Source organism: Tamandua tetradactyla, chromosome 7, assembly GCF_023851605.1.
Source record: "Tamandua tetradactyla isolate mTamTet1 chromosome 7, mTamTet1.pri, whole genome shotgun sequence".
In the NCBI taxonomy this organism is placed as follows: domain Eukaryota; kingdom Metazoa; phylum Chordata; class Mammalia; order Pilosa; family Myrmecophagidae; genus Tamandua; species Tamandua tetradactyla.
The window spans coordinates 19,466,820-19,491,612 of record NC_135333.1 but is presented as its reverse complement, the minus strand read 5'-3'; the positions used below and the strand labels follow the sequence as shown (position 1 = coordinate 19,491,612).

General features: G+C 34.8%; 1 protein-coding gene across 9 annotated transcripts in view; it reads right to left on the bottom strand.

The window, feature by feature from the left end:
* CDC42BPA (CDC42 binding protein kinase alpha) overlaps positions 1 to 24,793 on the bottom strand; it is a 463,135-nt gene that overhangs the window by 56,595 nt on the left and 381,747 nt on the right. For all 9 annotated transcript variants that reach the window (XM_077168549.1, XM_077168550.1, XM_077168551.1 and 6 more), the window contains one exon: positions 19,141 to 19,224. In XM_077168549.1, the coding sequence (XP_077024664.1) occupies positions 19,141 to 19,224 (84 nt within the window). The remainder of the gene's footprint in view (positions 1 to 19,140; positions 19,225 to 24,793) is intronic.

The window sequence follows — 24,793 nt, the reverse complement described above, 5'->3', positions numbered from 1 at the left end:
GAATGTTCTTCCTTTTATTTAGGTTTTCTTTGACATTTTTTAGTAATGTTTGTACTTTTTTTTATACAAGTCTTTTCTATCCTTGGTTAGATTTATTCCTAAACATTTGATTCTTTTCATCGCTATTGGGAATGAATTTTTTTTCTTGACTTCTTGCATGATGCCACCTGTGGGGTTTTTCATACATGCCCTTTATCATGTAAGAAAAGTTTCCTAGAAACTAGGAAGTTTCTAGTGCTAGTTTTCTAAGTGTTTTTATCAAGAAGTGGTACTGGATTTTGTGAATCAACTTTTCTGCCTCATTTGAGATGATTGTTAATGTGGTGTATTGCATAAGCTGATTTACTTGTGTTGAACCGTCCTTGCATACCTGGATAAATTACACTTGATCATGATATATAATTCTTTTAATGTGCTTTGGAATTTGGTTTGTTAGTTTTTTTTTTTTGAGGACTTTTGTATCTATATTCATAAGAGATATTGGTCTGTAATTTTCTTTTCTTGTGGGATCTTTATGTGGTTTTGGTATGGGGGTGATGTTGGCCTCATAGAATAAGTTAGGGAGTGTTGCCTTTTCGATTTTTTTGGAACAGTATGAGCAGGACATGTGTTAATTCTTCTTAAAATGTTTGTGAAGTCATCTGGTCCTTAGGTTTTTCTTTAAGAGTTCCATCTCTTTACTGAGATTACTGGGCTACTGAACCCTTAAAGAGATTGTTGAAATCTATTTCTTCTCGAGTCAGTGTAGGTAGTGTGTTTCTAGACATTTGTCCATTTTATCTAGGTTATGTAATTTGTTGGCACACAGTTGCTCATAGTATTCTTTCACGACCCTTTTAATTTCAGAACGGTAGGAAGTAATGCCATCCTTTTCATTTTTTTTTGCAGGCATCGGGAATCGAACCCAGGCCTCCGACATGGTAGGGAGAAACTTTCACTTTTGATTTTAGTTATTTGTACCCTCTTTCTTTTTATTTGACAGTCTAGCTAAAGTTTGTCAGTTTCAATTATTATTTTCAAAGAGCAACTTTTGATTTTGTTGTTTCTATCAAGTTTTCCCCCCTATTTCATTTATCTACACTCTAATTTTTGTTCTTTTCTTCTACTCACTTTGGGTACAGTTTGTTCTTCTTTTCTAGATTCTTCAGTTCTGAGGTCAGGTCTATGATTTGAGTTCTTTCTCCATTTTTAATGGCAGCATTTAGAGCTATAAATTTCCCTCTAAGCATTGCCTCTGCTGTATACATCAAATATGTTATGTCTTCTCAGAAACAATAAAGAATAACTTAAAATGGTCTGTACTCTAAATAAATTGATTTTCTGGGATCAGGCCAAATAATATGATACATAAATCTGTTTTATCCCATGGAAGCAGGCATTGCTACACTTGAGCAGATAAAAATACACACACATAATTCTAGAATCAGATGGCAGCCAAAAATTTCTTATTGAAAATCCAATAGTTAAGGTCTCTAAGTCTTGTCTGATTTATATGGTGTTAAGTCAATGTTGTCTTGACCTCTCTGGAATACTAAATTTCTTTTCCAAATTAACTCTGAACCTCTTTTTTAAAAAAATGAATTATAATAATTATCTGTTCATACACTCTGTTGAGTGAACTTTGGCAAATTATTTAAGTTCTTATTGTCTCATTTTCCTCATGTATAAAATAAGACCACTGTTAGTATCTACTTTACCGGGCACCTAAATGATGAATGTGAAAAAATCCTTTCAAACAGCACCTGGCACATAGTAAGCTCGCAATAAATATTTTTTATTTATGCAAATATATTAATTTGGCTAATTATTTCTCTAATTTTATATGTGTAATAGATTTAAACTAGCAAGAATTTTATTCTATATGAAAAATAGTTGCCAATATAACTAACTTGTTATATGAACAAGAACTAAAGATAATATTTGAGGCTTTAAAATAGAAGTTAGAAATAAATTCTGTTCTCCTCAACTACCATATGTGATCTATACAACATGAAAGACATTTCAAATAAAAGCAAATGGAGAAACATGGATCATCTTTTTACACAGAATGACCTATTAGAGCATTAGTTCTAGAATGGGATGAGATCCTCAAATGTGGAGCAGCCTTGTACTCTGATCTGACTTCAAGCCATTCTATTCTAGAAGTTCCTCAGAATCCTTTGTCAGCTTAAAGCAGCACTGGGATTTCATTCTGTTCTGAGTAGAACACAGACTATCTTTATATTAATTCTGTAATTGTTCCTATGCTTGCTGAGCAGTAACTAGGTCGCAGGCATTGTGTCAGTATTTTACATATGTCACATTTAATGGAAGCAATATCCCTGGAAAGACAGATATTATTCCCTTATACAGATGAAGAAACTGAAATGCAGAGATTGAATAAACTACTCAAGGATATAAAATTAGATATAAAATTTGCAGAGTCAAAATTTGAGCTGGGACCTAACTGACCCTACTACCTCTCAAAGTCTGATAATTCAACAAATAAAAATAATCAAGGATTACCTAAATGCATAGTTACCAGGAGTCTTCATGCCTGTGATAGAGATATAAGTACCTAACTTGTCAATATCATATACATTTTTTTCAGACTTTCTCTTGTATAATTCTTTTATTCTCAATGTTTTGCTCTTCAAGAAACTTACTATGAGGAGTAAGTCTTCTAGTTCTAACTTTTAAAATTGTTCAAAATACGTTAATTAAAAAGATGCAAAGTTAGTTTGCTGATAGGCTCTAGAGGCTTTTAATAAAATGAAAAAAATTAAGCAGCTGCTCAAGATAAGTAACTTCATTCTTTTTCTAAAGTAAGACAAGATATATTTGAAACAGGAGCAATCAGCCAACCTTAGCTATAACTATTTTAATATTAATTCTTCATAATACTTAAGACATTGCTTTAAAAATTAATAGCTATTCTATACCTTTTTTTCAGAGATCCACTTAGGAAGTTGCCATTCAAACTGAATATGCAGTAGTAGGAAAGAAAATCAGAATGTTTTGGCAGATCATTAAATTTAGATGAACAACCATTAATGGGGTAGATATTTGCTAAATAGTGAGAAGAGTGGGAGCATGATTTACTACAGAATGATGAACTGCTCCATGTTTCAGTCATCTCACCTGAGAATAATACTGTATAACATAATTAAAGATCATAATTCTAACGGGATCAGTCTCTAAACAAAACATAATAGAATTTGGGTCTTGTTTCATTTTAGTAGGGGAAAGAAGAACGGTAACATAAGGATACATGAATTCAATCCTAGGGTCAAGATCACCAGGGATCTGATTGCTCAAAGGTTCCTCTTTCCTGCCTCCTGGTCAATATTTGATCCTAATATTTCCCCAAAGGATGGTTGGAAGAGGAGAAAAAATTTAAACAATTTGATAAAAAAGGCATTAAACCTCAGGTTATATGGTAATTTGGAGTAAACTGAGAATTAAGTATAGCCCTCAAAATCCTAAGAGATGGAATAGAAAGAGGGGTTCTTTTTCACTCCAGTTACTTCTGTGCTTCAAACCTCAAGGTCCTCAGTGGAGAAGGCAGAATATTTTCCCCCTTTATTAGAAAAGTTCTGGGTTTATAGGACAATCATGCATAAAATACAGGATTGCCATATACCACACCACCAACACCACTTGGCCTTTGTATGGAATGTTTGTTACAACTGACGACAGTACATTTATGTAGCTGTACTGCCAATTAAAGTTCATGGTTTAACTTGAGCTTCACTGTTTGTGCGGTGTAGGTTCATGAATTTTTAAATAATTTTTTACTGTTACCATATTTACAAGTCACATTTCCCCTTTTAATCATATTCAAATACATATATTTGGGGGCTATTAAATGCATTCACAACATTGTGCTACCATCACCACCATCCATTACCAAAATACTTCCATCGCTCCAAATAGGAACCTTGTATATTTGAAGCCTTAATTTCCTGTTCCCTATCCCCAACCACATCCTCTGGTAACCTATATTCTGATTCTACAAGTTTGCTTATTCTAATAGTTTCCAATCAGTGAGATCATAACAATACTTGTCCTTGTGTGCCTGGCTGATTTCACTCAACATGATGTCTTTGAGGATTATCCATGTTGTCTCATGTATCAATACTTCATTCCTTTTTATTTTTTTGCATGGGCAGGCACCAGTACTTGAACCTGGGTGTCTGGCATGGCAGGCAAGAACTCTGCCACTAAGCCACCATCACACCACCCCTTCATTACTTTTGATATCTGAAAAATATTCCACTGTATGCACATACATTTTGTTTACCCTTTCACTGGTTAATGGACCCTTGAGTTGCTTCCATCTTTTCGTAATTGTGAATACTGCTGCTATGAACATCAGTGTGCAAATATCTGTTCAACTCCTCACTTCCAATTCTTCTGGATATATACCTTAGTAGTGGGATTGCTGGGTCATATGGTAGTTCTATAGTTAGCTTTTTGAGGAACTGCCAAACATTCTTCCACAATGGCCGCACCATTTTACATTGCCATAGCAATAAATACGTGTTCTTGTTTCTCCACATCCTCTTCAACACTTGTTATTTTCTGTTTTTTTAATAGCAGCCATTCTAATGGGTATGTAATGGTAAGTTATTATGATTTAGATTTGCATTTCCCTGATGGCTACTGATGTTGAGCATCTTTTCATGTGCTTTCAGGCCATCTGTATATCTTCTTTGGAGAGATGTCCGTTTTTTAAATAGGGTTGTTTGTTCTTTTAAGTTGAAGGATTTCTTCATATATTCTAGATATTGAACCAATATTGGAAAAGTGGTTTTCAAATATTTCTCCCATAGTGTAGGCTGTCATCTTACTTTCATGATACAGTTGGAGAAGGTAAAATATTTTTAATAGAAAATGTGAGGGCAAAGCAGAACTGACTACAATCCTTGGAAAATTCTTAAAAATTAAACCTGGAAAATTAAAATTTTATTACTAGTAAATGAGTATCTCATACAAAACTTTCTCTTTCATTTTATTTAAAAAAAAGTTTATTGCCTATTTTTAACTTTTTATTTTGAGATAATCACAGATCTGTTCCTTCTTTAAAAAAACATGAAATAAATTTTATTTTTTGGGGGTGTGGGAGGAACATTAGATACACAAAATTGAGGTATTAGTCATTCCACCTCATATCATCACAGCTTGACAGAGGTTCCACTCTTGTTTTTTTCTGCCTTATTATTATTTCCATTCATTCCTGATGATCCACTCCCTATCCCTCCTTCTGAAATTTGGCACACAGACTAATGTGGTTTATACTTGTCTTTGGATTTGAATACATCCTCATAAATTAAAGCATGGGAGCTTCCTGCTACTCCATCTCTTTGAAATTAACTTATTGAATTCCTGTCAGTTTGGTGAGTATAAAGTGATAATATTTTTTAAATTATTATTTAATTTTTAATTTCTTTAATTATTAATGAGGTTGGACTTTTTTTTCATATGCCTGCTGGCCATCAGTGTTTCCTCTTAAGGGAATTATGCATATTATTTTTCAACTTTTCAATGGATTTCCAGACTTTTTCATGCAGAATTACAGCAGTTTCTTACATAGTCTAGAAATTAATCCCTTGCTGGTGTTTGACATTGCAATATCTTCTACTAGTCCATCATTGCCTGGCAGGTTTTAACGAACAGACATCTATAATTTCAATATAATTATAACTATCAGTATTTTCACCATGTGTCTGTTATTTGAGATCTTATTTTAAAAGTTCATTCCTCTATCATGGTCAGAGATTCTCCTGCATTTTCTCCTATGCATATGCTATAATCTCTTAAATCAAATTATTACATATACATAGTTCAAAAAAGTAAAACAGTATTTCTACGCTTATAACAAAAACACAAGCACACCTCTGCCCCAAGTGTTCCTTCCTAGAGGTAGCTAATTTAAAAAAGTTTTTTTTAATTTTATTTTTTATATTCTGATAGCATATGCATATCAACAATTTGCCATTTTAACCATTTTTTTTATTAATTAAAAAAAGAATTAACAAAACAATTAGAAATCATTCCATTCTACATGTACAATCAGTAATTCTTAATAACATCACATAGTTGCATATTCATTATTTCTTAGTACATTTGCATCGATTTAGAAAAAGAAATAAAAAGACAACAGAATAAGAATTAAAACATTAATAGAAAGAAAGAAAAAAAACAAAAAATCTATACCTCACATGCAGCTTCATTCAGTGTTTTAACATAATTGCATTACAATTGGGTAGTATTGTGCTGTCCATTTCTGAGTTTTTATATCCAGTCCCATTGTACAGTCTGTATCCCTTCAGCTCCAATTACCCCTTCTCTCTTTTTTTTTTTTAATTAACGGAAAAAAAGAAATTAACCCAACATTTAGAAATCATACCATTCTACATATGCAATCAGTAATTCTTAACATCATCACATAGATGCATGATCATCATTTCTTAGTACATTTGCATCGGTTTAGAAAAACTAGCAACATAACCGAAAAAGATATAGAATGTTAATATAGAGACAAAAATAAAAGTAATAATAGTAAAGTCAAAACAAAACAAAACAAAACAAAACAAAAACCTATAGCTCAGATGCAGCTTCATTCAGTGTTTTAACAAGATTACTTTACAATTAGGTATTATTGTGCTGTCCATTTTTGAGTATTTGTATCTAGTCCTGTTGCACAGTCTGTATCCCTTCAACTCCAATTGCCCATTATCTTACCCTGTTTCTACCTCCTGCTGGACTCTGTTACCAATGACATATTCCAAATTTATTCTCGAATGTCTGTTCACATCAGTGGGACCATACAGTATTTGTCCTTTAGTTTTTGGCTAGACTCACTCAGCATAATGTTCTCTAGGTCCATCCATGTTATTACATGCTTCATAAGTTTATCCTGTCTTAAAGCTGCATAGTATTCCATCGTATGTATATACCACAGTTTGTTTAGCCACTCTTCTGTTGATGGAGATTTTGGCTGTTTCCATCTCTTTGCAATTGTAAATAACGCTGCTATAAACATTGGTGTGCAAATGTCCGTTTGTGTCTTTGCCCTTAAGTCCTTTGAGTATATTCCCAGCAATGGTATTGCTGGGTCGTATGGCAATTCTATATTCAGCTTTTTGAGGAACCGCCAAACTGCCTTCCACAGTGGTTGCACCCTTTGACATTCCCACCAACAGTGGATAAGTGTGCCTCTTTCTCCGCATCCTCTCCAGCACTTGTCATTTTCTGTTTTGTTGATAATGGCCATTCTGGTGGGTGTGAGATGATATCTCATTGTGGTTTTGATTTGCATTTCTCTAATGGCCAGGGACATTGAGCATCTCTTCATGTGCCTTTTGGCCATTTGTATTTCCTCTTCTGAGAGGTGTCTGTTCAAGTCTTTTTCCCATTTTGTAATTGGGTTGGCTGTCTTTTTGTTGTTGAGATGAACAATCTCTTTATAAATTCTGGATACTAGACCTTTATCTGATATATCATTTCCAAATATTGTCTCCCATTGTGTAGGCTGTCTTTCTACTTTCTTGATGAAGTTCTTTGATGCACAGAAGTGTTTAATTTTAAGGAGCTCCCATTTATTTATTTCCTTCTTCAGTGTTCTTGCTTTAGGTTTAAGGTCCATAAAACTGCCTCCAGTTGTAAGATCCATAAGATATCTCCCAACATTTCCCTCTAACTGTTTTATGGTCTTAGACCTAATGTTTAGATCTTTGATCCATTTTGAGTTAACTTTTGTATAGGGTGTGAGACATGGGTCTTCTTTCATTCTTTTGCATATGGATATCCAGTTCTCTAGGCACCATTTATTGAAGAGACTGTTCTGTCCCAGGTGAGTTGGCTTGACTGCCTTATCAAAGATCAAATGTCCATAGATGAGAGGGTCTATATCTGAGCACTCTATTCGATTCCATTGGTCGATATATCTATCTTTATGCCAATACCATGCTGTTTTGACCACTGTGGCTTCATAATATGCCTTAAAGTCCAGCATCGCTAGACCTCCAGCTTCGTTTTTTTTCCTCAAGATGTTTTTAGCAATTCGGGGCACCCTGCCCTTCCAGATAAATTTGCTTATTGGTTTTTCTATTTCTGAAAAATAAGTTGTTGGAATTTTGATTGGTATTGCATTGAATCTGTAAATCAATTTAGGTAGGATTGACATCTTAACTATATTTAGTCTTCCAATCCATGAACACGGTATGCCCTTCCATCTATTTAGGTCTTCTGTGATTTCTTTTAACAGTTTTTTGTAGTTTTCTTTATATAGGTTTTTTGTCTCTTTAGTTAAATTTATTCCTAGGTATTTTATTCTTTTAGTTGCAATTGTAAATGGGATTCGTTTCTTGATTTCCCCCTCAGCTTGTTCATTACTAGTGTATAGAAATGCTACAGATTTTTGAATGTTGATCTTGTAACCTGCTACTTTGCTGTACTCATTTATTAGCTCTAGTAGTTTTGTTGTGGATTTTTCCCGGTTTTCGACGTATAGTATCATATCGTCTGCAAACAGTGATAGTTTTACTTCTTCCTTTCCAATTTTGATGCCTTGTATTTCTTTTTCTTGTCTAATTGCTCTGGCTAGAACCTCCAACACAATGTTGAATAATAGTGGTGATAGTGGACATCCTTGTCTTGTTCCTGATCTTAGGGGGAAAGTTTTCAATTTTTCCCCATTGAGGATGATATTAGCTGTGGGTTTTTCATATATTCCCTCTATCATTTTAAGGAAGTTCCCTTGTATTCCTATCTTTCGAAGTGTTTTCAACAGGAAAGGATGTTGAATCTTGTCAAATGCCTTCTCTGCATCAATTGAGATGATCATGTGATTTTTCTGCTTTGATTTGTTGATATGGTGTATTACATTAATTGATTTTCTTATGTTGAACCATCCTTGCATACCTGGAATGAATCCTACTTGGTCATGATGTATAATTCTTTTAATGTGTTGTTGGATTCGATTTGCTAGAATTTTATTGAGGATTTTTGCATCTATATTCATTAGAGAGATTGGTCTGTAGTTTTCTTTTTTTGTAATATCTTTGCCTGGTTTTGGTATGAGGGTGATGTTGGCTTCATAGAATGAATTAGGTAGTTTTCCCTCCACTTCGATTTTTTTGAAGAGTTTGAGGAGAATTGGTACTAATTCTTTCTGGAACGTTTGGTAGAATTCACATGTGAAGCCATCTGGTCCTGGACTTTTCTTTTTAGGAAGCTTTTGAATGACTAATTCAATTTCTTTACTTGTGATTGGTTTGTTGAGGTCATCTGTGTCTTCTTGAGTCAAAGTTGGTTGTTCATGTCTTTCCAGGAACCCATCCATTTCATCTAAATTGTTGTATTTATTAGCGTAAAGTTGTTCATAGTATCCTGTTATTACCTCCTTTATTTCTGTGAGGTCCTGCATTTTTGCCTTTTCTTCTTTTCTGATATAGGCATTTAGGGCAATAAATTTCCCTCTTAGCACTGCCTTTGCTGCATCCCATAAGTTTTGATATGTTGTGTTTTCATTTTCATTCGCCTCGAGGTATTTACTAATTTCTCTTGCAATTTCTTCTTTGACCCACTCGTTGTTTAAGAGTGTGTTGTTGAGCCTCCACGTATTTGTGAATTTTCTGGCATTCCGCCTATTATTGATTTCCAACTTCATTCCTTTATGATCCGAGAAAGTGTTGTGTATGATTTCAATCTTTTTAAATTTGTTAAGACTTGCTTTGTGACCCAGCATATGGTCTATCTTTGAGAATGATCCATGAGCACTTGAGAAAAAGGTGTATCCTGCTGTTGTGGGATGTAATGTCCTATAAATGTCTGTTAAGTCTAGCTCCTTTATAGTAATATTCAGATTCTCTATTTCTTTATTGATCCTCTGTCTAGATGTTCTGTCCATTGATGAGAGTGGGGAACTGATGTCTCCAACTATTATGGTATTTGTGTCTATTTCCTTTTTCAGTGTTTGCAGTGTATTCCTCACGTATTTTGGGGCATTCTGGTTTGGTGCCTAAATATTTATGATTGTTATGTCTTCTTGTTTAATTGTTCCTTTTATTAGTATATAGTGTCCTTCTTTGTCTCTTTTAACTGTTTTACATTTGAAGTCTAACTTGTTGGATATTAGTATAGCCACTCCTGCTATTTTCTGGTTGTTATTTGCATGAAATATCTTTTCCCAACCTTTCACTTTCAACCTATGTTTATCTTTGGGTCTAAGATGTGTTTCCTGTAGACAGCATATAGAAGGATCCTGTTTTTTAATCCATTCTGCCATTCTATGTCTTTTGATTGGGGAATTCATTCCATTAACATTTAGTGTTATTATTGTTTGGATAATATTTTCCTCTACCATTTTGCCTTTTGTATTATATATATCATATCTGACTTTCCTTCTTTCTACACTCTTCTCCATACCTCTCTCTTCTGTCTTTTCGGTTCTAACTCTAGTGCTCCCTTTAGTATTTCTTGCAGAGCTGGTCTCTTGGTCACAAATTCTCTCAGTGACTTTTTGTCTGAGAATGTTTTAATTTCTCCCTCATTTTTGAAGGACAATTTTGCTGGATATAGGAGTCTTGGTTGGCAGTTTTTCTCTTTTAGTAATTTAAATATATCATCCCACTGTCTTCTAGCTTCCATGGTTTCTGCTGAGAAATCTACACATAGTCTTACTGGGTTTCCCTTGTATGTGATGGATTGTTTTTCTCTTGCTGCTTTCAAGATCCTCTCTTTCTCTTTGACCTCTGACATTCTAACTAGTAAGTGTCTTGGAGAACGCCTATTTGGGTCTAATCTCTTTGGGGTGCGCTGCACTTCTTGGATCTGTAATTTTAGGTCTTTCATAAGAGTTGGGAAATTTTCAGTGAAAATTTCTTCCATTAGTTTTTCTCCTCCTTTTCCCTTCTCTTCCCCTTCTGGGACACCCACAACACGTATATTTGTGCGCTTCATATTGTCCTTGAGTTCCCTGATACCCTGTTCAAATTTTTCCATTCTTTTCCCGATAGTTTCTGTTTGTTTTTGGAATTCAGATGTTCCATCCTCCAAATCACTAATTCTATCTTCTGTCTCTTTGAATCTATCATTGTAGGTATCCATTGTTTTTTCTATCTTTTCTACTTTGTCCTTCACTTCCATAAGTTCTGTGATTTGTTTTTTCAGTTTTTCTATTTCTTCTTTATGTTCAGCCCATGTCTTCTTCATGTCCTCCCTCAATTTATCGATTTCGTTTTTGAAGAGGTTTTCCATTTCTGTTTGTATATTCAGCATTAGTTGTCTCAGCTCCTGTATCTCATTTGAACTATTGGTTTGTTCCTTTGACTGGGCCATATTTTCAATTATTTGAGCGTGATCCGTTATCTTCTGTTGGCGTCTGCGCATTTAGACAGATTTCTCTGGGTATTGGATCCAAAAGTTTGGAAGATTTTTCTGTGAAATCTCTGGGTTCTGTTTTTCTTATCCTGCCCAGTAGGTGGCGCTCGTGGCACACGTTTGTCTGCGGGTCCCACCAGTAAAAGGTGCTGTGGGACCTTTAACTTTGGAAAACTCCCGCAGTCTGGGAGGTTCGCTCGCCGAAGCGGCTTGGAAGAGTTCGAGCCGGCCCGGGGTCCGAACGCGGGGAGGGTTGCTGGCCACCGCAGCCCGGGAAAGCACCCGTCCAAATTTCCTAGTCGCCCGGGCGACAAGCGTGGCGGGAGGGCGCCAGCGGCAGCGGCCCGCCCGGGAGAGTGCACGTTCCTGGGGAGTCATGGGTTTGGAAGGGGCCTCCCCCACCCGTCACCGTTCTCCGCGGCCTGGGGATTTCTGATCCAATTCTCTCAGTTGGTCCGGGGGGCTGTGCGTGGTGTGGGCGCCAGCCGCCGCGGTTTCAGGGGACCACCTCTCCAATTCTCCCAGCTGGCCCGGGAAGGGGGAAGGGAGTGACTCCGGCCGCTTGCCGCCCCGCCCGGTGAGGCCCGCGCGCCTCGGTGATCTCACCCGAGCTGCTTCTCTCAGCCAGCCAGCCATTCCAGGATGGGGTACGCTGTCTTTTTTATCTCTGTTGTGGCTTTGGGCGCTGTTTTGTATCGTTTCTACTCCCCTAGTAGCTGTCCTGGAGAAGAAACTAAGATCCGCGCGTCTTACTAAGCCGCCATCTTCTCCGGAAGTCCTTAACCATTTTAAGTGTTCAATTCAGTGGCATTAATTATATTCACAATGTTGTGCCATCATCATCACCTTTTATCATCAAAACTTTGCTATCACCCAAAAGAGAAACTTTGTATCCAATAAACAATAACGCTCTATTCCTCCTCCCCTCAGCACCTAGTAATTTCTAATCTACTTTCTGTCTCCATGAATTTGCTTATTCTAGATATTATATATAAATATACTCAATTATTTGTCCTTCAGTGTCTGACATTTCATTTAGTATGTTTTCAAGATTCATCAATGTTGTAGGATGAATCAGAACTTCATTCATTTTTATGGCTGAATAATATTTCATTGTATGTAGCTACCACATTTTGTTTATCCATTCATCTGCTGATTGACACTTGTATTTCAGTTTGGCTATTGTGAATACCGCTGCTATGAATACTGGTGTGTAGGTATCTGTTTGAGTCCTTGCTCAATTATTTTGGGTATACACTTAGGAGGAGAATTGCTAGGACATACAGTAATTTTATGCTTAACTTTTTGAAAAACTGCCAAATTGTTTTCCATAGTGGTGGTACCATTTTAAGATTCCACCACAAATGCAGAAGAGTTCCAATTTCTACACATCCTGGCCCATACTTGCTATTTTCCATTTTAAAAATAATAGCCATCCTAGTGTGTATGAAGTGGTATCTCATTGTGGTTTTGATTTGCATTTCCCTAATGGTTAATGATGTTAAGCACAGTTTTATGTGCTTACTAGCCATTTTTGGATCTTGTTTGGAGAAATGCTTAGTCAATTTGTCCTTCACACATTTTAAAATTCGGTTGTCTTTTTGTGTTGTGTTATAGGAGTTCTACATATACAGTCTGGATATGAAACCCTTAGCAGATATATGATTTCTACCCACTCTGCAGATTGTCTTCACTTTCTTGATAATCTCCATTGATGCAAAAAGTTTTAAATTTGGATGAAGCCTAACTTATTTTTTATTTTATTGCTTAGAGTTTTGGGGTCAAATCTAAGAATGCATTGCCCAATTCAAACTCATGAAGATTTTCTCCTAAGAGTTTCATGTTTTTAATTTTTATATTTAGGACATGGATTTATTTTGAGTTAATTCTGTAAATGGTGTGAGGGAGGGGTCTACTTTCATTCTTTTGGGTGTGGATATCCAACTTTCCCAGCAACAGTGTTGAAGAAACTATTCTTTTCCCATTGAGAAGTATTCATACACTTGTCAAAAACCAATTGGTCAGTGTTTGCTTTGGGGGCAAATATACTAACATTGAAATGGTAAAGAGATAATTAGCATGGCCACGCAAATTTGTGAAGGATTTCATATTGTATAACTAACAGCACTGAATTATGTAAATGTGGTTGAAGGGGGAAGTTTTGTGTCATATGTTACTAGAATGAAAGTTAAAAGATAAAACATAGGGTGCACGGGTAGTTCAGTGGTTAGAATGTCTGCCTTTCATGAGGGAGACCCGGGTTCAATTCCTGGACCATGCACCCCAAAAAAAAAAAAAAGAAAGATAAAACATGGAACTGTATAACACAGTGAACCCTGTTGTGCATGATGGACTGGGGTAAATAAAAGTATATGAATGTTCTTCCACTAATTATAACAAATGTACGACATTGCCTGCCAAGGTGTTAATAATAGGGTGGCATATGGGAAAAATACAACTAATGTAAACTATGGACTATCATTAATAGTGATATTTAAGTATTCTTCTATCAGTTGTAACAAAGGTACCACACTAATGCAAGGGTCAATAATAGGGGGGCATATGGGAATGCTGTATTTTTTACATTCTTTTTCTGTAAACCTACAACTTCTCTAATAAAAAAATTAAAACAAATTCAGAACCAAAAAACAATTGGCCTTAGATCTGTGGGTTTATTTCTGGTGCTCAATTATATTCTGTTGGTCTAAATATCTGTCTTTGTGCCAGATCACACCATTTTGATTATTGCAGCTTTGTAGTAAGTTTTTAAAAATTTTTTTTATTGTTAAATATAACATACATACAAAGAAAAGGAAAAAAGCAATAATTTTCAAAGTATACTTCAATAAGTAGATACAGAACAGATTTCAGAGTTTGTTGTGGGCTACCATTCCACTATTTCAGATTTTTCCTTTTAGCTGCTCTAAAATACTGAAAGCTAGAAAAAATATTATTCCTTCTTTTTTTTTGTGAAAAATAACATATGTACTAAAAAGTAATAAATCTTAAAGCACATTGCAACAATTAAAAAAGATTTCAGAGTTTGGCGTGGGTTACACTTCCACCATTTTAGGTTTTTACTTCTAGATGCTCTAAGATACTGGAGACTAAAAGAAATATCAACTTAATGATTCAGCAGTCATACTTGTTTGTTAAACCCTATCTTCTTTGTATAACCCCATCATCACCTCTGATCTTTCTCCCACTCTTGAGGGGTATTTGGGCTATGCCCATTCTAACTTCTTCATTTTGGAAGGGGCTATCAATAATATGGGATGGGGGATGAAACTAGTTGATGTTCTGAAGAGGCTCAGTCCTTGGCATTTCAGGACTTAACCTGGTCCTGATACAAGCTCTTGAGGTTGAAGGTTACTAGAAAGTTACCCTAGTGCATGGAACTTTTGTAGAATCTTATATAATGCCCTAAGTATTCTTTAGGATTGGCGGGATTGCTTTTGGTGAGGGTTTGGTAAGTTATGGTAGGTAGCACTGTCTAACTGAAGCTTGTGTAAGAGTGACCTCCAGAGTAGCCTCTTGATTCTATTTGAACTCTCTCAGCCACTGATACCTTATTTATTCCACTTCTTTTCTCCCTTTTGGTCAGGATGGCATTGTTGATCCCACAGTGCCAGGGCCAGATTCATCCCTGGGATGTAGTAAGTTTTGAAGTTGGGAAATATGAGTCCTTTTTGTTCTTTTTCAAGATTGGTTTTGGCTATTCAGAGCCCTCTGTAATTCCATATGAATTTGAAGACTGGCTTTTCCATTTCCACAAAACAGGCTGCTGGAAGTTTGATAGGAATCGTGTGAATATGTAGATCATTTTAGTTAGTACTGACATCTTAACATTTTAAGTTTTCCAATCTATGAACGTGATGTCTTGCCATTTATTTAGATCTTCTTTAATGTCTTTCACAACTGTTTTGTAGTTTTCAGAATACAAGTCTTTCACATCCTTGGTTACATTTATTCTTACATGTTATTTTTTAGATGCTGTTGTAAATGGAATTGTCTTCTTTTCATATTGTGCATTGCTGGAGTACACAAAAAACTTATTTTTGCATGTTGATCATATACTCTGCAACTTTGCTAAACTTGTTTATTATCTCTAGTAGCTTTCTTGCAGATTCTCTGGGAGTTTCTACATATAAGAGCATGCCATCTGCAAATAGGAAAGCTGTTGCTTCTTTCTTTCCAATGTGGACGTCTTTTATTTTTTTTCTTGTCTAATTTCTCTGGCTAGAACTTTTAAAACAGTGTTGAACAGCAAGGGTGAAAGCAGTCATCTTTGTCTTATTTCTGATCTTAGCTGGAAAGCTTTCACCATTAAGTATGTAAACTGTGGGTTTATCACGAATGGCCTTTTTATTTTGAAGAAATCCCTTTTATTCCTAGTTTTCTCAATGTTTTTATCAAGAAGTGGTGCTGGATTCTGTCAAATATAAGAGGCGATTACTTTTAGTCCTTTTAGCTATTCATCTCATTCTGTGATGTAGCTCCACATCTCTTTAAAAAAAAATGCCTACACTGCTCTTTATTTTGTTTAATGTAATTTTATTGAGATATGGTCACAAACTATATAATCACATAAAGTATTCAATCAGTGGCTCACGGTATCATCATATGGTTGTGCATTCATCACGACAATCAATTTAAGAAATTTTGAATACTTCAAAAAAATAAAAAGTAAAAAAAAACACCCAAAACGTCCCATACTCCTTACCTCCTCTATTTATTTATTTATTTAGTCTTTATTTTCTTACTCCACTGCCCATTCACTGGAAAAAGGGGATGTCAGTCAAAAGTTTTTTCAATCACACAGTCATACAGTAAAAGCTATATAGTTACACAATCATCATCAAAAATCAAGGCTACTAGATTACAGTTCAACAGTTTCAAGTATTTCCTTCTAGCTATTCTAATAACACTAGAAACTAAAAAAGAATATCTATGTAATGCATAATAATAACCACCAGAATGACCTCTTGACTCTATCTGAGATCTCGTAGGCACTGAAACTTTGTTGTTTCTTTTCCCCTTTTGGTCAAGAAGGCATTGTCAATTCCATAACGGCAGGGCCAGGCTCATCCCTGGGAGTCATGTCTCACTATACTACTTTTTCTTGATTTGCCAATTGAAACATGACATACTGACTTCCTACTATGGTACAGAGGATTTAACACTATTACACCACCCCCTTCTTCACCCTTCATTTTCCCAGTACTTTTACAGCACATTACTGGGTCCAAAATTATATTTTAATGTTTTAAGTCATTATGACCTTGGAAGTTTTGCTCACTAGAAAGTAAAAAAAGAATACTATCTTTATTTTTATTTCTTATGTAGTCTTTTGATTTTTTCTTAATAATGCCTTTTTCGTTTTTATTTTTTTACTAGAATTTTCTACATTACTAATCATTAATTCCTCCCAGACTGACTAAAGGAGTCGTAAAGTGTCCCTGAATCTAGTTACTATGTAGTCAAACATAACAGGAAGTAAGTATTTTAGATTCCCCATACCTTTTTTTGGGTTTAAAGACCCCTATTAAGGCTCTCTGTTTTCCTGTACATTTTCTTTTCTCCTGTACCATTTTTGACTAGCTTTTTAGTCAAATGGTCAAATTTAGTCAAATTAGGCCTTTTCTAGGCCTGCTCTATGGTCTTTCTCTTTGTCAATCTGGGTTAAGATTCCCTCTTCAATGTTCCAGTGTCTTTAATCTACTTGGTCGTCCTCCCTTATTTTGGTGGAATTCATTTTTTAGTAAATGTTTCCTTACAAAGCAGTACAAGGGTGACATATTTTTTGAGATCCTAAATTTTTGAAAATGTTATTATTCTCCCCTCAAACATGACTGAACATTTGACAAGAATTCAGAAATTCGTTTTACTTTATAATTGCTCTTTCCATTTGGTCATTGATAAGTATAATGCCATTTTGATTACTGATCATTTGAATGTGTTTTTTCTCCTTGGAAATGTTTAAAAGTTATCTATATTCTTGGTAAATCGAAAAATCACAGAGTGATGTGACATGGAATAGGTCTTTATTATCCACTGTGCTGGACATAAAGTGATAAAAAATATGACCTCATGTTTTCTGACACCTTCTTCCCCCTCCTTCTTCATCTGGACTTTGTCTTTTCCTCTCTGTGCTGCTTAATTCTGAATCTATTCCCAGATGTCTCTCTTTAGGACAAGGATTTTATCTGTAAGGCCATTCAGATTTGTTTTGAAAATGTACAACTCCAGCACTGTCAGAGCTTCCTGTGGTAGTATGTCCTTCACACTCACCTATGGAATGGAGCCTGCGAAGTCACCTCTCAGTTTCTGCTGCTGCTCTCAGAACTTTTCAGCAGTGATTGATGTTGATTTGTTGGTTTTCTTTGTTCTATCACAAGTCCTTTTGCTTTACCTCCACTTTCTTTAGTACAATTTTAATATCATGTAGGTCTTATAGCTGTTAGTGGTTTGTTCCTATTGGTTTGTATTTTGAGAGTTGCAGGAAAACTTTTCATCTATTCTTGTTTAGGTCTTTTCTGTGGGTATCCTGGTTGCTCTGTCTGTTTTTATAGGGAAATTCAGTGAGATTCTAAAACTATGCTATCACTGCTACCAAGTCCTCAGAATCATCTATTCACTAGATTCTAAAGACATATGAAATGTATTTTTAATCAGCAAATGTTTTTAGATTGTTTTCAAAAGGGTGATACTGATTTCCACTTCCACCTATAATGTATATGTGTAAACTACTGTTCTGGAAGTCTGGCTGGGAATTTATCATATTAACCACTGGGTTATGCTAACTCTGTAGTTTCTCCCCAAACAAGACAAGCACTTTAACATGCTCACCTCCCCTGATCCTTATTTAGATTAGTTCTGGATTGTTCTGAATATACATCTTTTTTTTTCTATCTCATATAAATTTTTATGAAAGGGGGAGTCCATACCCAAAGCTTGTTTTCTCCTATATCCATTTTGTTATTAAACTCACTTTTTAAGTTTTTTATTTCAGAAGTTATATTTTCATGTCAAGTATTTCCAATTTTTTTTTCATAACTGCCTTATCCTGCCTTATGTTACCAATATACTTCCTTTATCTCTTTCAGGATATTTATTATGCTTATTTTAAATTTATGTTCTGTCTGGCCTCAAAATTTTCTTCAATTTTCACAGGTTATTAAGTCTGTTGTCTTTCTCTTATAGCAGTTATACTTTGCAAATATTATATTAGTTTTTTCAGATCCATCAATCTCGCTCTCATTTTGTGGTTTATCCAAGGTTTATGTTTGGGGAGGGGGATCATTTCAGTTTTCCAGTTTCTAAAATTTCTTTTTAGGAGCTTAAATTAAGAAACTAAATTGCCATGTTCTACTTCAGTCATATCCATATTGAAGAGAATGGAAAAAAAATAATCCATCTGAATTTTTCACTGATTATTTCTCTTTTTCAGTAGTTTATTATCCTTAATTTTATTCATATTGTTCTACAAGTGGCCTCAACTTAATGTCTTCCTTGTCATATATTCTCCAAGCAACTACTCCTTACTATACCAGACTTCAAAACATTAGAGAGGTGGGGAAAAAACACAACTTTATACACTCTTCCTACCACTTTCTGTGGGTAATTATCATCTTTCATATACAATTTTCTTTCCAAACTTTTATGCTTGTAACTTTGAGGAAACCAATACCAAAATTCACAGCAACTATACAAAGCAGAAAAAATCAGTTTTCACTTTTTTTTAGGAATACAATATGCTTATAACTAGATTACCTTGGGTGGCAAGCCTGTTGAAGCAGGACATCCTTTTTTCTTTAATGTTGGTGTGTGAACTGGAAGGGGAGCACTGTCTACAACCTGAACCCAAGGACAAAAAAAGGAAATGTCATGAAACACTCCATCTGTTTGAAACATCACATAGACACAAACTGAAGTGAACAAAATAAAACCAAACAAAATATCAATGAGGCAAAAAATTCTATTAGCTAATGGAAAATATTTCAATGTAGTAAAAATTCTCAAAGTGTGCATAACTTAAATTTCTGCCTGCCATAATCACAAATGAAGTATTTCTTCAATTAGTACAACTTATTTCACTCTGGAAATTTTAAAAGCATCTAGAAAAGAAAATCCACAAAAGAAAACAAGAGTAATAGCATGTAGCCTATGTAAAAATGATAATACGAATTTTCAAGTATATCTAAATTTACTAAATTAATTCCAAATTTTGATTTAGGTTCCAGATTTTTAGAATACTCTTTTAACTTCTTGAATCCCATGGACAGAACACATTACATATGCGGAACACCATTCTGTGGATTTGAATGTGTGTGTGTGTCCAATAAGAAAACATATGAAAAAAGGATCCCATTCACTGTTGTAACAAAAACTTTAAGGTACGAAGGAACAAATCTAACAACGTTGTGCACATTCATGAAGAAAATAATGAAACTTTATTGACGGGTATAAAGGAATCCCTAAAAAAATAGTATACCAGGTTGACAGATGTAAAGACCCAATATCCTGAAGAAGTCAATTCCTGTCAAATAAAGCTATATATTTAATGCAATTTCAATCAAAAGTATCATGTGGAACTTGATAAGCTGATATGAAAAGTCATATGGAAAACTAAAGGTTGTTTAGAAGGGTCAAGAAGAAAAAGAAGAACAGAGTGGGCAGGGGGGTGGCTCACCACACCAGGTGCCAGAAATTATTTTAGAACTACCATAATTAAGATGTTGTGGTGTTGGGGTTCAGCAATAGTTAAAAAGAACAACAAGAAAATAGAGACCCCCCCCCGTCCGAAGAGACCCATGTATATAAAGTAAAGATAGCACTACAAATAAATGGAGAACTATGAGTTAGTTGTTCAAATGGGAAAATTTTTAGAACCACATTTCTCATAACATATAACTATATATTTCAGATTGAGTAAGGTCCCATACATGTAAAATCAAACTTTTAAAACTGTCAGAAGAAAATACGGAAGAAACTCTTTATAATATCTGCACAGGAAAGAATTGCTTTAAAAAGATATCAAAAGCAGAAGTTACAAAGAAAAAGATTGATAAAGCTAACTCCTTTAAAATTAAAACTTCTGCTAGACAAAAAGATACTACAAATAAAATTTAAATGAAAGCCATGGACTGGGTGAAGATATGTGCAATATATATAGCTGGCAATGGATTAGTATAAAGAATATAAAACACATAAAACAATAAGAAAAATAATTCAATAGGACAAAGGACATGAACAGGGAAAACACCAATGGCCAGTAAGTATATAAAAAGATGTTGAATATTACTAGAAATCAGAGAAAAGAAATTAAACAAAAATGCCACTTTATATAAATCAAATGGGCAATAACAGTTTATGTCTGACAATACCAAGGGTTGGTGAAGTTGTGGGCAAATGGAGAACTCTTATATAATACTGTGGGAGTGAAAATTGGTTTAATCACTCTGGAAAACAATTTGATAAGATCTAGTTAAAGTTGAAAATGCATATATCATATGACCCAGCAATTCCACTTTTAGGTATATATGCTAAACGTACTGCACACATGCACAAGCAGATAGATATTAGGATATTCACTTCAGCATTGCTTGTAACAGCAAAAAACTGGAAACTTAAATATCCAACAACAGGAGTATGGGTAAATAAGCTGTGGTAAATTCATACAATGGAATATTACGCAGAAGTTATAATGAATAAAATAAATATACATGTATTTGCATGAATAAACTTCAAAGCATACAAAAAAGGTTGTAGAATGATTCAGATAACATTTGTGTAAAAGTTAAATACACAACAAACATTACTACATATTGTTCATGGCTATGTGTGAAATAAACTTGTAAAGCCAAGGGAGGGAGGATGCACACTTACTTCAGGGTCTTTAGATATGCTTGGGAAAGGAGAGAGACCAGGGCAAAATCATACTTGTTAAATCTACATGTGTTAGTTTCATGGGTATATATTATATCATTCTCTGAACGTTTTAATATTTCATCATTAAAATAAGAATGTACAAGCTCAGGTATTAAAACAATTACAACCAAAAAAGCAGAGGCTCTGATCAGGTTAACCAGTCTAAGGAAGTCTACTAAAGGGTTGGAAAAATAAGGTAAGAATATGACCACAACTCACACTTCACTTTAGATAGCTTTCCAAACTGGTCTATCTACTTCAAATGGAATGCTAAACACAGGTACGGAAATTATAAAATGGGAAGGAAAGAATTGTATCTGAACTGTAATGCTGACTGCAAAACCAGAACTGCATTTTTGAGGCAGGATAGCATGAACTGATGTACAACATGCCCTTCTGTCTCATTAAGGAAATAAGTTCTGTTGAGAAAATTAGCCAAGTGGCTCTTTAAAATCAGTGTTTGGCATGAGGTATAAATACAACATTGTTTTTTGTACCACTAAAAGAAAAAAATTAGCTGAATGTTTTTTTTTAATTTTTTTATTTATTTAACAGTTAGAATACATTTTCAGCAGTGGAAATTTTATTTTTAAGCACTTATGTAACAGACCAGTTATACCATGGGTTATTAAGTTTATCAGAAGAATTAAACTACCACCTATCACTGCCAGTGCCTAGAGAGTTTATATTTGATTATTCCAAAATTTACATAACTCTGTTCTCTGTTCTACATATTTCTCAAATTAAAATAAAGACTACATTTATAATTAAATTTTTTTTCTTTCTATTGCAGGTTGAATTTTAAGGGGCAGTTTTCTTCTTTAATTTTCTACTCCTATTTACTGTATCAGTCAAATGTAATAATGGTCAATAGATTGTAACTTACTACAAAATATATATGATTAAGAAAAGAGAGACAGATTTCACTTGTTTTTGCAATGAGATTCCCTTTTCCTGACACAAGAGAAAAGCTGGAGAACAAGACTGCTCCAATGAGGCACCTTAACTGGCTCAGCTTCACCAGATGTGGAAGGAGAAGTGGACCTTGACTGGATGTAAAACTTGATGCTCGGATTACGTACTTATGGGTTTTCAACGGTATCAGTCTAGGAAAATAAGTTAGGAGAAACAAAAACCCAAGAGATCACTTTTAAACAATTTGCAGCTCTTAGCAAATTTCTGTAAGGCAAAGATCATGATAACATTTCTTGAAAAAGGGAGGATAACAAACTTCAGTTTGAATACTCAAGTTGGGGATGTGTCATTATGCAAAAGCATGACCACTAGGCTTTAATGCAAATTAGGGTTAAAATAACAATAGCTAACAAAAGATTCCTCCCTCATCTTCAGTGTTGACCTTTTAGTTTGAATACTGATCTCTACTGTATATTCAATACTTATACTCCACATGGAATTTATGTAATTCACAAAATAAATTGTGCATACAAAATAAAAAGAGAATAAAGAGATGTACTGCAATTAGAGATAATAATTTTATCCTTGGTAACAGTGAAATGTGGTCCTCTACTGGGGATTAATTGAAAGTAAAAGAAACTAATCTACCAGATTTATGCTTGTTACACTAAAGGAAATACCCTCTTAATTTTGCCACAGTGGAAATGCCAGCATTTAACATTCAATTGTACCCTTTTTAAACTAAGTATTTTTAGAAAGTGGAAATGCTTTGAGTTAAAATTTAGCATGAAAGATCTTTATGGACCACACCGATGAATGAGCTGTTCAGTCTGGCAATTTCCAAAATTACTAGAATTGAGTTTTCAAAATTAAGGCAATCTGGAAAGGAAATCAGGGAACTTTAGAAATTGTTGCGCATCAAGCACAAGGCTTAGAACAGGAGCTACGAATCACTAAAACGAACATCAGCTTAAGGATTTTCAATACGTATTCAAATTTTTTTTTTGTTTTTCTTTATTATTATGGTTCCTATTTTAGGGGGGAAGATACAAGGGGCTGTTAGATAAAGTACCCACCTACCCCTGAGAAATGCTATTTGATGAAAGATTCAGATGCATTCATGAGAATATGACAAAAAAGAATTTTTAGAAAAGCCCATTAAAATAATAATGGCCCTTGCAGTTGAAATTAAGTCAGTAAACAAATCTCTTTAAAATGTGAACTTAATAATAAGTGATTGTGAATAGAGATACCTGGAAAAAAAGATTTGCCAATAAATTAACTTCTCAGGTCTGTTTTAAGTTTAACATGTGTTCAAACTTTGGGCACATGGCTTCAATCTCTAAATGTACAAGTTGGGGTTACTTTCCCATCTTCAATTAATGTAGAATCCTATTATGGATTTATGATATGTAGCACATATAGTATACTCAACTTCTGATCAATATGGAGAATTTAAAAAATCTGCCAGAGGTGTGGGAGCTGCAGGTCCTGGGCTAGTGGACCGGCAAGCACTATGGCAGACCTCTCTGCTGGTGCCCCACTACAGCTTCTTTGGTTGTGAGGGTGGTAGCAGGTACTCTGAAAGCCCTGCAACCACAAGTTAGGACCTACAGTGAGGTTGACTAAGATGGAGATAGCCACCATCTAGGCCTTGAACTTTTAGTTACTGGCTTCAGGAGAAGAGGGGGAGAAGTGTTACAGTAAGGCATCTAGGGGACTTAGAATAGCAGCCATTTACCAATCTCCAGGGACTATCTCAATATTTTAAGAACTGACACTATTGAGCTGGGCATACCAGGTGAATATCAGCTCTGCATGTGTGACTTGGGCAATGCCACAAAACTAGTAAGTTTTATGTAGTGGGAGAGCCAGCCTGAATCCCATCTCCTGATTACATATTTAGCACCCAGTTTTTTGTGTGTTTGAACTACTTCCACACTGGAGGTACTCAAAGTAAGTTAATGATCATGGAGGCTGAATTACATTATCTCCTACACTGACAGTAAGCTTTGATCAGGAAGAAGAAGGCAAAAGAAGAGAAAATAAAAGGATCTGGAAACAAATTCTATACAATCCACAATTTTACTCAGGGACAGCCATGGAGAAAATGTAATCAGATTAAATTAGTAATCCAAAATATGGCCTTAGGTTGATGATGAGGAAGGTATGTCTTTGACTTTCTAAAAATTCTCTCCTTTAGTTTCCATAAGATAATATAAATAAACACAAGCTAAATAAGTGTCAATGGGGGAAGAGTTTCAGTTAAAATGGAATTGATACATTTTACACTAAGAACTTAAAATTGACTCAAATAATTATAAGTTAACTACCTCATGAAGTTTTAAAGATGTGTTCAAGAAGGGGATTTGCTTTGTGTAAAAAAACTAAGTCATTTTATAAAAATTCAAGTTTTTGACCCATCACACAAAAGCTGTTAGCACTACAGCTTAACGGAAAGTTACTGTGAGAAGATTAATGCTGTGAAGAGGATGGGATGGCTAATATAGTAGGCTATGTACCTCTGGTTCAATTACTTTAAAAACTCCTCAAAATTAGAAAAGCAAGAGTTTACTGTTTC